A 15584-nucleotide genomic window follows, 5' to 3' on the forward strand; every position below is an offset into this window, starting at 1 on the left:
TGTACAAGAGATACCTAGATTCTGTTATTTGAGCAGACGAACGCTTTACAAGCGATACCTAGAGTTGTTATTGGAGCAGGCGAATGCTGGATCATTAGTGAGAACTGGATGCCCCATTAGAGATCTAGCCAAGATTTAGCCTATACTTCTCTCTGCTTTAGATTGGGATTATTTGCTCTTTGTCTACAGCAGACTGTGTTTACTTACCTTTTTAATCAATAACAGCTTGCCTTAGACAGAGAGGATTATGTAACACCTAAAGGGGTGACGTGGGTAAACATATGTTTTTATGGAGTGAACACCACGGGACACCCCTTCAGCAGTGGGGGCGTAGATCAATGATGGGTACCCCATGTGGACTGGAACTGATGCGCTGTACCATTTGTTGGCCCTAGCCAGGGGCGAGTGCAGTAAATATAAGACGTTGTGGCCGTGATGTAGATACATCACTGACTATATGTTTTTCTGTCCTTATTTTAGAGCGGGCCCCCTTCCCTGAGTAGTGTGCCAGGTAGAGGTGAGGGCGACACCCAATTGTTATGGGTAAGTGATAAACCATTTTTGAGTGTCACCACATAATTAGAAATGCGCAAGCGTTCTTTGACGCTAGTACAGAGTGAGTAAGAGTGAGTGCAATTCATGGAGCATTGTTTGACATATACATGATGTTTTTTTATCTATTGCAGGTTCCGGTTAATGTATCCTTAACCACTTAATTTGGACATTACCGGTGGAGTATTTGAACATTATTTTTGCACTATTATACTTTTCACTTTTTTTGTAGCAGCAGCTGTACTTGTCTATAGCTTGGTCCTGAAGAATGCCCCGATACAGTTAGATCCTAGCGAGGGCAGAAACATGTCGACCTTTTATACTGTTTGACGTCTTGGAAACAACAAGCGTCAGCACTCTGCTTTTTAATGATGGCAAGGGGACTTGATGAATAAAATTGTTATAAGTACTCCTTAGTCATTTTTAGAACACCACCTTTCACTTTATTTTTGCGCTGCACATTTCACATTCTCTACCTATACCCTCCTGATCCTCTCACCTCCTTAAGTGAGTCTCTGGATGTGAGCAAGTACTATGTAGGGTGACCAGTCAACCCATAGTCTTCCTCTCTGTCAAGGTTTTTTCCGATCAATTTACAGATCGGTTTTCCTTGATGGGATAATACCTAAACCCAGATGATGAGACATCACACTGGGTGATTGATGGGTCTTGGTAGAAGGACGTCTCGCTCCCACTCGGAAGACTGGTACTCTAGTGTGTGCTTCGTCTGGTTGACTCACTCCTCTCTCTCTCTTTTGTATAAGACCCAGGGTGTTCTGTATTGAGTATACATGTTAACAGGGGATATTCACCCTGCTGGTCTATAAAATTATCCCTTAGACCCCCCAGTAAGATATTTGTCGTGATAGAAGCTTTGGGTTGGATCGACATGGAACTTATTAGAGATGTAAAGTGGGGAGGATGGTGGGTGGGAGGCATGGGTGTGCGAAATGCTGATTACATGATTGTATTGTTGAGTTATGATAAAATGCAAATAAAAACGTTTCATAAAAAAATAATAATGAATAAATAGTTCCATAAGCACTCTAGTATTTGGATATGGCCTCCTTGTCTTTCTATTCCACTAGGTGATTCTTCAATTAGTAGTTTCAAAAGTAGATATCTTCTCCCCAAATCCTAATATCCAGGACTAGACAAACCACATCATGAACACACGAATCCGTGTGGGACACCAGTCAGGCACCTGACACGTAAAAAGCACACAGCGAAGATTTTCCGCTACACTCTCCAATTATTTTATTACATCACATATTTACACTTTTGGGTAATCACTGCAGCACTGTAAGGTGCTAATGGTATTTGTTTGCTGGAATACCCAATGACTACAATTATATTGCATGTTTTATGGTCTACTGCTCTTTTTTATATTGAAATATCTTTAATTACACACATTGAACACGTTATCTATTAAATGCTTACAGTTGTTGACTTGAAGAACAAGTTACTTACCTTTGGTAACGTATTATCTGGTAGAGACACAGTCTAGCTGCAGATTCCTTAACTTCTGAATTCTACCCAGGCACTGGACTGGATCCTGAAGCCTGGCGAGAATTCACAAGTTCAGGAATCTGCGGCTAGATGTCTCAATTAGATCAACCTAAATTGAGATCTCAAAAGATAGAGTATATCATCTCTAAGTTTGACAATCTTATTGAATTGCTGCACTGAACCATTCAGCCGTGTCACCCACTGTCTCACTTTTAAGGACCTTTTGAATTGCAGGTATGTCCATACAAAAATTGTCCCCTTCGTACTTTTGCCACTGAATTGTCATTGTAAATAAATCCACTGTCTCTACATTACCCATTACTTTGATACACAAATCTACCATGCCTTGTACTTGTTAAAAGTCTGATTATAAAAAAAATAAAGAAGGGTCTGCACAATGCACCGAGTGGCGACAGTCATGTGGAAAGAGGGTTTACACCCTCCATAGCACTACATGTGCCATTAATTTTCCCAAGGAGCCCACAGGCGAAATCTTCTCTGTCGAGTGTGTCTGCGCAGTCCTCCGAATACATATCATTGCATTTTCAAAGCGTCTTGGTTCAGTAAGTCTACCAAACAGACCATTAACTTCCCAGAAATAAGATTCTAGAATCTGCATTGGCAAGATAATGAATAACAATAATTGTTAAAGTGCTCTCATCTTAATCAATGTCATATGGCAGTGTCATAACAACAATACGGCATTCCAATTCTTTATATCCTCTTAATGCATCAGGGAGGAACATTAAGGTTTTAAAGCTAGCTCACATTATTTAGTGTTCAAACCACCAAATACTGAAGCTTATGTGTCACAACTCCCACCGTACTACATGTGAAGACCAACATACCTCCTTCCATCATTTCGGTCATAGACATTATGTATACGAGCTGGGTTCATCCAGGCTATTGGCCACGTTCACCCAGTTTCCTTGTTTCGTAACCCAGTGGCATACGTACATCAGTCACATATATAAATACACTGGCAACAGGGTGAGCCAATTCACATGAGTATTCCAACAGGAAATGCCGGAAATTCGTGCTAGCTCTGAAATGATGCTGGCAACTGTTTTTTTATGAGGGCAAAAACGTGGTGGAAATGACCACATGTGGCTAGATTCCCTGACAAGATCGAAGTATTTCAAGGAAGCCAACACAAAGTCACAACTGCTACTCGTAAGACATGCAAAGTGTTCACCTATACCGGAAAGCCAGACCCCAGCAGAAATAGAGACACTCCACGGAGTATCAACCATTCAACCCAGTAAACAACTTTTTGCTATCTGGTAACAAACTATAGGCATCTATGGACCTGTACAATCAAACCAATCTTTTTCCGACAGGTAATCGCTCTCTGGCAAACAGTTGAACCTATACACAACAAATACTTGGTGGAGGGTCTCAGGGCGGGTTTAGCGACCAACCAGGTACAGGCCCCAAACATTACTATCACAACACGAAATACCTGGGGGTCAAAATCATAAGTCAAACAGAGAGGATCACAACACCGATATTACACCAATAACACCCGTGAGGACATTTTGTGTGTTAAAGATGCCGGCCAAGTCAAGGCTCAAGAGCATATGGAGAAAATGATTCCCATCAGAAGCCACACTGTACCGCCCTCTTTCTCATCATTTGGGTTCTCCTTACCCAGGAGACAAAAACGGCTGGTCAGTTGTTACCGTAGCCGATAAATGTGACAAGGGGGAGGTATATTGTGCAGAAATTAAAGAGGCTCCTGAATAAAGCAGTGTATAGTGATAATAGTGAGAAGTGAAAGGTAATCGTAAAATTAGGTGAATTGGGTAGAGAAACAAAATTTATTAGTATCTCCCAATCCCTAAGGTTAAAAAGCAAGTGTAAGTGCGGGTTTGAAATAATAACCGTACTTAGTAGTGGTCAACATGTTTCTGCATGTAAGTGGAACAAAGTTTCCAATGCATTCGTCAGGACCTATTGGTGGTAAACACTACTGCTTATAATAAATAATGAAAAAAATATCACCTGAAAGTCCCAGGTGTGTACTCAACCATGTACTGTTATTGCGTTGCATCACACGGTATTGGATCCAAACAGAAAGACAAAGACACAAAAACAGAAAAACATGAATAAATCATATTCTCAGGGTTTTTTTTGCAATACAAACCCAGTATGATGGAGACCCATTCACAACTATTCGGACATCACATTCCAAATTACACTCACCCATAGATGTTGGTTGAGAGGCTTCAACCCACCTGGCTGCAGCTCAGGTTGAAGGAGCACCACTCTAAAAGTAATGTTATTTTGCTTTTAGAGTTGATTAAACAACAATATGAAAGAATTTAAAAGGTTTAGGCAGAGGTCAGATGTGGCTGTTGTCACTCCATCACTATTTTCCGTGGGCGCCCCACCACCACAATCACCCAGCAATCATATCAGAGTGGAGTATTCCACCGAAGTACCCATACAGGCAGAATCAAATGACAGATTGCAAATGTGATAACAGTGCGACGAGCGAGAATGCTCTCAAGGTTAGGCACTGTTGTTTTAATTTTTGTTTTGATTTTTAGCGCGTGTAGCTACTGCTCTTTCAAGCGCGTATTATACATCTAGCTGGACATGCGTTATTAAATGCAAAGCGCGCTGTCAGGTCAAAGCAGAACGCCCGCCGCCCGCGATGCACAGAGCGAACTGTCAGGTCAAAGCAGAACGCCCGCCGCCCGCGATGCACAGAGCGAAGCCATTACCGCTCCCTAGCATACGCGGGTTTGTAAACAACAGATGGATGCGTTCTAGCAGGCGAAGCGGCCGCCTACCTTTCCGTCGGTGTCTCCGGGCAGTCGTCTGTACTGTCTGGGGGGGCACCGGCGAGCAGCAAGAACAGATGTTTGTAACCTTGGATTCTGCTGAACCGCATCACGTGATGAGGGAACAGTCACGTGATGCAGGGCATGATGGAACATGTAGTTCCAACTGTGCTTTCACAAATATTATAATAAATACAAATATACATGTCCAGATAATTACCGGGACATGATATGTATTATAGTATTATTCAGAAAAATCACCAAGGCCTCCAATACAAGAAGATATTTGGAGGTGATTATAAATAAATTTTATTTGTTAAGCACAGGGAACTGTAGAGAGGTCTGGATAGAACTCAAGTCTATCTAATAGTGTAAGGTTCATTAGAAGTGATACTGTTGGTCATTATAAGGATTAGAGAGAACTCCAGGGAATTGGCTCGTTCAGACCCTCCTTATCGCAGTTTAATCGATAGACCCATTTTTGTTCTATTTTGAAGAGGAAGCGACTGATGTCAGTACAAGACTCCGGAATATGAGGTTGTTCCAAGACAGTCCAACAAAAGTCATCCGGGCCATGCCCTTTTTCCAGGAAGTGTGCCGTGAGGCGGGTGGCTTGCTTACGGCAACGCACTGTACTTTTATGCTCTTGTATGCGTGTCCTTATCTTCCTAGTCGTCATCCCAACATATCGTAATGGGCACGGACATGTTATCTGGTAGATTAGGTTGCTGCTGTTGCAGTTCGTAAATCTATTTTGTGTCCATGGGCGATTTGACCCTATGTCCACCACAGTTGATTTACAAGTTTGGGGACAGACTGTACACGATCCACAAGGGTGGTGTCCGACCACAGGAGGTAGGTCCCACAGCGTACCAACTTGTCTGGGTTCCTTGTTTCGTGGGCGTGTATGAATTAGCTGGTCTTTTATATTTTGTCCTCTCTTGAAGGCAAAGATTGGTAAAGCTATGTCGTCCCCGCCGGTTTTCAGGATAGACCAGTGTTTCTTTATGATCCGTTGCACTTGGTTAGATCGACTGTTGAAAGTATTAACAAAGGCAATGCGGTTAGTCTTCTCTTTGGGAGGATGTATCTCCAACTGATTGAGAAAAGCTATCCAAAGAAGATCATCCGCCAGTCTAAGAAGAGGGCCTCCAATAATAACAGGGAGTCCCTTCTGGAGATACATCCTCCCAAAGAGAAGACTAACCGCATTGCCTTTGTTAATACTTTCAACAGTCGATCTAACCAAGTGCAACGGATCATAAAGAAACACTGGTCTATCCTGAAAACCGGCGGGGACGACATAGCTTTACCAATCTTTGCCTTCAAGAGAGGACAAAATATAAAAGACCAGCTAATTCATACACGCCCACGAAACAAGGAACCCAGACAAGTTGGTACGCTGTGGGACCTACCTCCTGTGGTCGGACACCACCCTTGTGGATCGTGTACAGTCTGTCCCCAAACTTGTAAATCAACTGTGGTGGACATAGGGACAAATCGCCCATGGACACAAAATAGATTTACGAACTGCAACAGCAGCAACCTAATCTACCAGATAACATGTCCGTGCCCATTACGATATGTTGGGATGACGACTAGGAAGATAAGGACACGCATACAAGAGCATAAAAGTACAGTGCGTTGCCGTAAGCAAGCCACCCGCCTCACGGCACACTTCCTGGAAAAAGGGCATGGCCCGGATGACTTTTGTTGGACTGTCTTGGAACAACCTCATATTCCGGAGTCTTGTACTGACATCAGTCGCTTCCTCTTCAAAATAGAACAAAAATGGGTCTATCGATTAAACTGCGATAAGGAGGGTCTGAACGAGCCAATTCCCTGGAGTTCTCTCTAATCCTTATAATGACCAACAGTATCACTTCTAATGAACCTTACACTATTAGATAGACTTGAGTTCTATCCAGACCTCTCTACAGTTCCCTGTGCTTAACAAATAAATTTTATTTATAATCACCTCCAAATATCTTCTTGTATTGGAGGCCTTGGTGATTTTTCTGAATAATACTATAATACATATCATGTCCCGGTAATTATCTGGACATGTATATTTGTATTTATTATAATATTTGTGAAAGCACAGTTGGAACTACATGTTCCATCATGCCCTGCATCACGTGACTGTTCCCTCATCACGTGATGCGGTTCAGCAGAATCCAAGGTTACAAACATCTGTTCTTGCTGCTCGCCGGTGCCCCCCCAGACAGTACAGACGACTGCCCGGAGACACCGACGGAAAGGTAGGCGGCCGCTTCGCCTGCTAGAACGCATCCATCTGTTGTTTACAAACCCGCGTATGCTAGGGAGCGGTAATGGCTTCGCTCTGTGCATCGCGGGCGGCGGGCGTTCTGCTTTGACCTGACAGTTCGCTCTGTGCATCGCGGGCGGCGGGCGTTCTGCTTTGACCTGACAGCGCGCTTTGCATTTAATAACGCATGTCCAGCTAGATGTATAATACGCGCTTGAAAGAGCAGTAGCTACACGCGCTAAAAATCAAAACAAAAATTAAAACAACAGTGCCTAACCTTGAGAGCATTCTCGCTCGTCGCACTGTTATCACATTTGCAATCTGTCATTTGATTCTGCCTGTATGGGTACTTCGGTGGAATACTCCACTCTGATATGATTGCTGGGTGATTGTGGTGGTGGGGCGCCCACGGAAAATAGTGATGGAGTGACAACAGCCACATCTGACCTCTGCCTAAACCTTTTAAATTCTTTCATATTGTTGTTTAATCAACTCTAAAAGCAAAATAACATTACTTTTAGAGCGGTGCTCCTTCAACCTGAGCTGCAGCCAGGTGGGTTGAAGCCTCTCAACCAACATCTATGGGTGAGTGTAATTTGGAATGTGATGTCCGAATAGTTGTGAATGGGTCTCCATCATACTGGGTTTGTATTGCAAAAAAAACCCTGAGAATATGATTTATTCATGTTTTTCTGTTTTTGTGTCTTTGTCTTTCTGTTTGGATCCAATACCGTGTGATGCAACGCAATAACAGTACATGGTTGAGTACACACCTGGGACTTTCAGGTGATATTTTTTTCATTATTTATTATAAGCAGTAGTGTTTACCACCAATAGGTCCTGACGAATGCATTGGAAACTTTGTTCCACTTACATGCAGAAACATGTTGACCACTACTAAGTACGGTTATTATTTCAAACCCGCACTTACACTTGCTTTTTAACCTTAGGGATTGGGAGATACTAATAAATTTTGTTTCTCTACCCAATTCACCTAATTTTACGATTACCTTTCACTTCTCACTATTATCACTATACACTGCTTTATTCAGGAGCCTCTTTAATTTCTGCACAATATACCTCCCCCTTGTCACATTTATCGGCTACGGTAACAACTGACCAGTCGTTTTTGTCTCCTGGGTAAGGAGAACCCAAATGATGAGAAAGAGGGCGGTACAGTGTGGCTTCTGATGGGAATCATTTTCTCCATATGCTCTTGAGCCTTGACTTGGCCGGCATCTTTAACACACAAAATGTCCTCACGGGTGTTATTGGTGTAATATCGGTGTTGTGATCCTCTCTGTTTGACTTATGATTTTGACCCCCAGGTATTTCGTGTTATAAACAGTTGAACCTACCTGGAGCCGAACCTGATGTTCAGGCATTGGTTTTGGTCCTTATTATTGGGCAGTACTCTTCTCAGGAGTTCTCAATCCGCATCAAGGAGGGCTTGGCTTGTAGGGCCACATTGCACCGAGTCTTAACCCCTTCGCTGGGGGCGTCGGCCAACGGCCATCGCGTGCACTACCTCAGTAGTGGTGCGCACGTCCATTGGCCGACGCGGCCCCGCCCACTCTTTTAAACCCGGCGGAGTTCGCACAGCGGTTAAGTGGTTAAACACTCTCTCACAGTGGGAAAGCTTTTCCCTCTAGGATTGCACGGACAACTTTACCAAGGGGGTGAGTAAGAGGGAGAGAGACCAAAAACCTCTGAATTGCATGTAAAACTTTATAGTAAACCCAACATAGACCAAATAATTGCATGTAGATGTTTATGGGAAATGTACCTTGCGCTATTCAACTTAATAAAAGAGAGCAATATAAATTAAATACAGGTCGAATTCTCATTGTGTAGTATCTTAGTATGCGAAACATAATATTTCGTTTTCTGATAACCTATTAGGGAGACAGTAAAATCGTTCACAAAACGTTAAAGAGTAAACATGCAAATTGATAATAAAGTACATAGTCAAATACCTGCTGGACTGCAGCCTTTTTGGCGGGTATGCCAGAAACCATTGGCCTCATTCTGAAATGAATAATAAAGGTTTTGTTATAAAAAATATTTGCCAGAATCCTTCAAAACAGATGATGTACAGACATCACTTGCTGGAGAAAAGTGCATATCATTATTGAACAGTATTTCAAATTTATGAATTGAGAATGTGCAATTTCACAAATATGCAGCAACACCTTTGCCAACACATGACAAGCAACGCTCCAATTCTAAGACAGTATTTTAGAAAGATGTCAATCAAACAATAACATGAATTGTGAAAAGGGGCACTTGAAAAAAATAAAGATCAAATGTTTACTTGTAATATTGACTGGTGAGTTCAAGTTGCTTACAGTAGTATCTCATGTACTCTTAGTCCGACTCCACTGGCATAGTATGGAATCTCACGTTGGGAAATTAGTACTTTTTCGCTTAAGACAAAAGATTAAATCTCTGGAAGCCCGGATGCATGCGCCGCTCCACACATGTCTGGTAAGTTACCACCACTCACTCTCTGTCACCAGCTTATCTTCAGGTCAAGCGTTCTCTTCTTTGTATACATCGGTATCAAAGGTTTATGGAGGAAAACCAACAATAAGGGGTTGGTCAACTCTAAGATGGAGGGATCGCTGGGAATACAATTAGTCTAAATGAATAACTTGTTTTTCCCTAAATCCAAGCCATCCTTCCTCCAGAGTAATGAGAGGATTTCAAAGAATCCAGAAAAACTGCTTCGGAGAAGCTAACTGCTATAGCACTTTTCTTGTCTAAATATATTCTTCAATATGACTTGATCGAATTAAGCATCACACCAGGAGGATAAACTTTAAGGTGGCAATTTTGCAGATACATCCGGTGGAACATGCCATTGGAAAAGGAAAAACACCAGTTGCCTTGGTTCTCTATAAATGGCATGAAAACAGAATAGGAGAGCAGGCCAACTTATCATATATATCATTGCAAATCTTGATACATCAGAATGGAACGTTTAAGAGCGGATTGCCACGATTAAAGCCACCAACATTCACAAAAGGGTTCTAAAAGATTTTATAAGATCAAGTAAAATTCAGAGCATCTCAATAAAATCCAAGTGGAAATGGTACTCTGCAACCATATTTTGATTTGAGGGGGGATTTGGGAAAGATTAGATTACAGATTAGGAGATGTAAGGAAAACAAACTATCAGTTAATTTGAAAGTCTGAGTTATACACTGCAAACCATTTTCACAAACATCTAGTATCCACAGAAATAAAAATATAAGGCTTGTTTCAGGAAAGATACTGTAAACCACTTGGTCGACATTGCCACAATGAGGAACATGATCTGTCACGCCAATGTTATGGGAGGTGAAAAGTCTGATTAGTCTTATGGAGTAACATGGATAATAAAACACACCAAAACCAAGGGTGAGGTCTCCAAACAGAAAGTGTAAGGGCAAACTAAATGAAAAGGTGCTACACAGCGTTTTGCAGTGATAAACACTTTTTTTTATGAAAGCCTAAGAGTGCCATTGAAATTACAATTAGACTGACCACCTCAGCAATCAACAGCTTCTTGATATCTTGCAGTCAGGATTAATGCTCAACTACAGTACAAAAACAGCACTCATCGCCCCTACAGACCACATTCATATGATCCTTGACAAATGAGAAACTGCACCCCTCATGCTCCTGGACCCTTCTGTAGCATTTAACACAGTCCCACACCCTATCCTGCATGATATTGGCATCCATAGATCCGTGCTCTGCTCCTTCCTAACAGAGAGAACAAAAGAGGTCAGCCTGGCACCTTACTCCTGGGTAGCCTGCAAACTCATCTGTGGAGTGCACACATCATCTACATTCTTTCCTATGCCAATGACACACAACTCACACTTACCCTCTCGGATAAGACCCCCAACACAAGAAACAAGTTTGCCACCTGCATGACCGAAGTCACTAACTGGATAAAAGCTAAATGTCACAAGTTCAACATCAACAATACAAAGTAATACATTCGGCAAGAACACCTTACCATGGGACTCAAACTGATGAGCAGTCAAATTCGGACCCACACCAGCACCCATTCCAAGAACCGAGGAATAATCATGGACAGCAAACTGGACAAAACAGCACAAGTCAATGCAGTCACTGCATCCTGCTTCCACATCCTGAAGACGCTGAGAAAGAACTTCAAATGGCTCCAAAGCAATACTAGAAAACGGACACCATGCCCTAGTCACCAGCAAGTTGGACTACGGGAACACCCTTCATGCTGGGATCACCAAGCAACTCACAAGAAGACTACAAACCATCCAGAACTTGGTAGCAAGACTCAATCTTAACCTCCCACATAGAACTCACAGCACACCTCAGGGAGTTCCACTGGCTCCCTATACACAAATGCCCTAATTTCCAACTCCTCTCGCACACATTCAAGGTACTATACAACTTAAGGCCCACCTACCAGTACAGTCACCTGGGATAGGACAAATGTTTTTAATCACAAAATGGATGGTTGTTCCATCCCACAAAGAGGTGCATTTTTCCTCCATATGGCAGTCATTGCCAGGAACCATCAAATTATCGCCTATATGCCCATCAATGCCCTGGTGTGCCCCAAGTATCATCCATATACCCATAAATGTCATGTTGAGTCTAGGGTAGCACCAATATATTGTGGTTAATTTGTGCCGATGGGTGCTGGTAGACCCAACTGGCATTTATTTTATGGGACAAGCACACGTTAAGCCCTCCCACAGACGGCAGGCCTGTTGAATAATTTTCTGGGTTGACGTCTGCTTTTTCAGAACCTGACCTACTCATGCTGCACTGTTTGTCAACTGCTCCCATGATTACCCCTTTGTTTCATTTTCATGATTGATGGCTCCCCCGTCACTGGTCGCTAGCCGACTTTACTTTAGCTAGCAGTTGTAATGTCTCAACTGGGAGAGAACAGGCCGCTGGGCAATTGCTCACTACAGCTTCTTAAATGGAGTACTGCACATGCCCAGTACCACCTGCCCATCAGTGTGACCATATCTCCCTCACTTGAAGAGGGGCGCAGCCCAGCCCCACTTGCAAGGATAGGACTCAGAAAGAGACTCAAGACCTGGGTCTTTGACAGAGACATAATGCCCAGATACCTCTATGGGTGAAAGTGCTGGGCTCTACAAATGCTGTCTGATTGATTTATAAGATGAGCTCAGACACTGAGGGACAGTTAAGTTCCACACAGTTAACATGTGCTGTCGAAAAATAGTCCACAGTGTCAAACAGAATGAGAGTGGAAAGGAAGAAGAGGAGAAATCTAGGGAGTCTGAAACGAAAGAGGCGAAAGGAGGAAGTTATGTGATCATATCTTTGTGTGCATAAAGTTAGACATTTGTCAAAGCATGGGGCTGATGTTTTCAGATCTATTTCTCACCTATCAGTCTTGTAATTCCTCAACAGTCCGCTGGTGCTATAACGGCACATGGAATGACAAGAGCGGAAAGGAGGATTGTGTGGTGCCACCATAATTATTAAAAAATACAGAAAGCAAACAACAGTGGCATGGGTTGAGACAGGTGCCAGGGGCAGGGAGGCATGGGAGCGGGATGTATTCACCCACCAGGAGGTCCGGGATGCACTGACCAAGCCAAGGTACCGCTTCTAAGGAGCCTGGTCTTGACCTGGGAGAGGTAAATGTAACCTCTCTGGGACAGGAAGGGATATTTCCGTCACAGACTACACCTTTGCATAGGGGATGCAGTCGTTTTTATTGGAGGTGATTCGACGGCAGAAGAGGTCCAGACCAGGGAAAAGAGAAAACAGGTAGTTCTTGCTATCACTTTGGAGAGACACTGTGAGCAAAGACTGGAAATGAAATGTGGTGAGGAGCATTTGGTGTACCTGAGTTCCCCTCCCATTTCCCACATGGCTACAGGTTCTCCTCCTTCTAATACCACAGGGCAAACTTCCTCTGCTTTCCTTTAGCGAAGCAGGATCAGCAATAGGTCTCCATCCAAGTACTAGAGTGAGGAAGGCCTGTTTATTTCTCTCATTTTCGAGGGCACCGCGTTCTCTGCTGTCTCGCTCCCGGTCTCTGTAGTACTGCAGCCTGGTTTTCCTATTGTCACCTAATTACTCCCCCAACTTCTCTCAGCCACTATTCTAATGTCGAGCCACATATAAGGCCAGAGTACAACACCTTTTGGAGGGGTTTGCTAGCTGCTCTGACTTCACTCCTTGTCAGACCTCCCTCAACCATATAGAACTCGTTGGGAAATTAGGTAAACAATCTCATATAACCAATGCCACGGAATATCTGGCTGGGGATAATATCATCCCTTGGCACCAATCCATGAGGGGAAGTTTAATACACCAGAAACAGTTAGAAAGAGTCCACGTGCACAAGTCGGCACAACTTGTTTTTTAATGGCATAGTTCCCAACTTTGAAATTGGGATCAAATTCAGGATTTTCCTACTGCAACAAAAAGACAAAACTGTGACACCTTGGGCAAACCACAATATCCCTCTCTTCACATGTTCAATACATATGCAACCCGGGAGTGCTTAGAGGCAGGCTAAACATGGATGTCAACAGATATATATGACAAAAAAACGTGACTGTTTTATTCCGCATTAAAGTGCCCAGAGCTGGTTTTGTAATTGTGCGAGTCTCCTCGCTCACTGCAGAACTGCAGCTTCACTTCATGTACATCTTTCTATAAATAGAAGCTCTTCTATAGATTATTTTTGGCAGGTCAGGGTTTTGTGAGGACAAACATGGCAAGTACTTACCGGACATGTGCTTGCTGGGCCAGCTGAAGCATTATACCACATATATCCGCAGTCCATGGCTGTTGGCCAGGAGAATATTAACAAGTTTATTGCACAGAAGATCAATTCATGGCTATGGCCATTTCATTTTTCTTACTTAAATGAACAGCCAGAAGTGTCACAACATGGTTTCCTAATGTTTTTATTAAGAAGCAAAGCACAGACCTGCTTTCAACACAATGTCACTGTCTAGTACCAAAGGTGACAACAATCTTTGGGCCATTTCGGAGCCAATTGCTTTTTTTAATTAATGTAACCAACATTGGGCTATAAAAGGCACAAACTAGTCACATTTAAAAAAGACAAAATGTAGGGGGAGGGGGGTTCTTCCCAAGGAAGGTGGGCTTGCTTGCTTTGCTCTCTCAGATGCAGCTTGGGCATTATTCATGGGGGTGGTACCAGGAGGCGTCAGTGGGGAAGGGCGAAATGTTCAGGACCACAGGGCACAGAGGATGGCGGCCCTTTAAGAAACATTTTGGTCAACTCTACTTGTTTTATTTACAAACTAAACATTACAAGCAGATATTTTATGTTGGTGACTTAGTCAAATAAAACCGAACAATGTTTGTAACTGACATTTCTGTCAGAGTCCCTGTAGGATCAAGAATCACTTAACAAAACAACCTAAAGCAAGATGGTTTTCGAAAAGACTGTATGGGTCTTACTCGAGGCTAGCAGGATGCAGCAGTCAGTGAGACAGGCAGGCAACCTAAATAGGCTTGGCTGCCCTCCTCGTCGCCTCAGCTATGCTTTCTATAATAGTCGAGAGCTTTCTTGCATATCTTCCCTAAAATATGCTCTTAATACCCTTAAGAATACCAAGGCGAAAGCGGACACCCTGTGTAACGGTGCCCCGTACTAAATCACCTGATACTTTAGCTTTCACCCATCCCCTGACTAACCAACAATGCATACTATTTGGGAGTGTGGGGGGTGCAAAACAAGTAACACAAATGTGCCTATCCAGCGGCAAGAAAAAGACAACATGCTGTGATATTTTATTCTAATGGAAAGGTTGTTTCTTTAACTGGACTTAATAAAAAGAGGCGAGTAAATTACACCGTCTCATTCTAATGCACAGATAGGGCGGCACTCGCTTCGTTCTCTTCAAACCTGCAACCCTAATTGACAAGATTACCGCTGTCCTTTGTCAGTTAGTGAAGTTGAATCTAATTTTAATTATACCCATGAAGCCCTCCGTAATAGCTTTTAAAACATTCCGTTGTCTCAATGGCTGCCAATCCCCTCAAGAACTTTTTTCTACGGTTATTTGTATATGGACACGTAATGTTTCCTAAATTACAACGCATGTATTTATTCGTACAAAGCAACCTGCTGCCCAGTTTGTCTAGTAGTTCACGCTATATATTCCTGCATAAAATAAATTATTTTAAATAAATAAACCGTTACACCACCCCCCGACTCATCTTTAGAAGTACAGTGTATGTGCAAGGAATGGTACACTGGATGCGCACTAGTCACCCAGCTCCCATGGTGCGCAGCTGCTTCTGCCCTGGGGCGCTACGGAGGCTGAAGCAGGACACATCCAGACGCAGCTGTGTCCAACCGAGAGGGGATTTAAAGTGCAGTTCCCTGCTTGGCGGTGTACAGCACTTAGAATGCAGTCACGGGCCACCTGACCACTTAAATATTGATATGATTGCAT

General features: G+C 43.0%; 1 protein-coding gene across 4 annotated transcripts in view; it reads right to left on the reverse strand.

Moving 5' to 3' along the window:
• Positions 1–15584, reverse strand: part of BRF1 (BRF1 general transcription factor IIIB subunit) — a 1219927-nt gene that overhangs the window by 72529 nt on the left and 1131814 nt on the right. For all 4 annotated transcript variants that reach the window (XM_078660299.1, XM_078660297.1, XM_078660298.1 and 1 more), the window contains one exon: positions 9096–9147. In XM_078660299.1, the coding sequence (XP_078516425.1) occupies positions 9096–9147 (52 nt within the window). The remainder of the gene's footprint in view (positions 1–9095; positions 9148–15584) is intronic.

This window comes from Lissotriton helveticus, chromosome 9 (genome assembly GCF_964261635.1).
Source record: "Lissotriton helveticus chromosome 9, aLisHel1.1, whole genome shotgun sequence".
In the NCBI taxonomy this organism is placed as follows: Eukaryota; Metazoa; Chordata; class Amphibia; order Caudata; family Salamandridae; genus Lissotriton; species Lissotriton helveticus.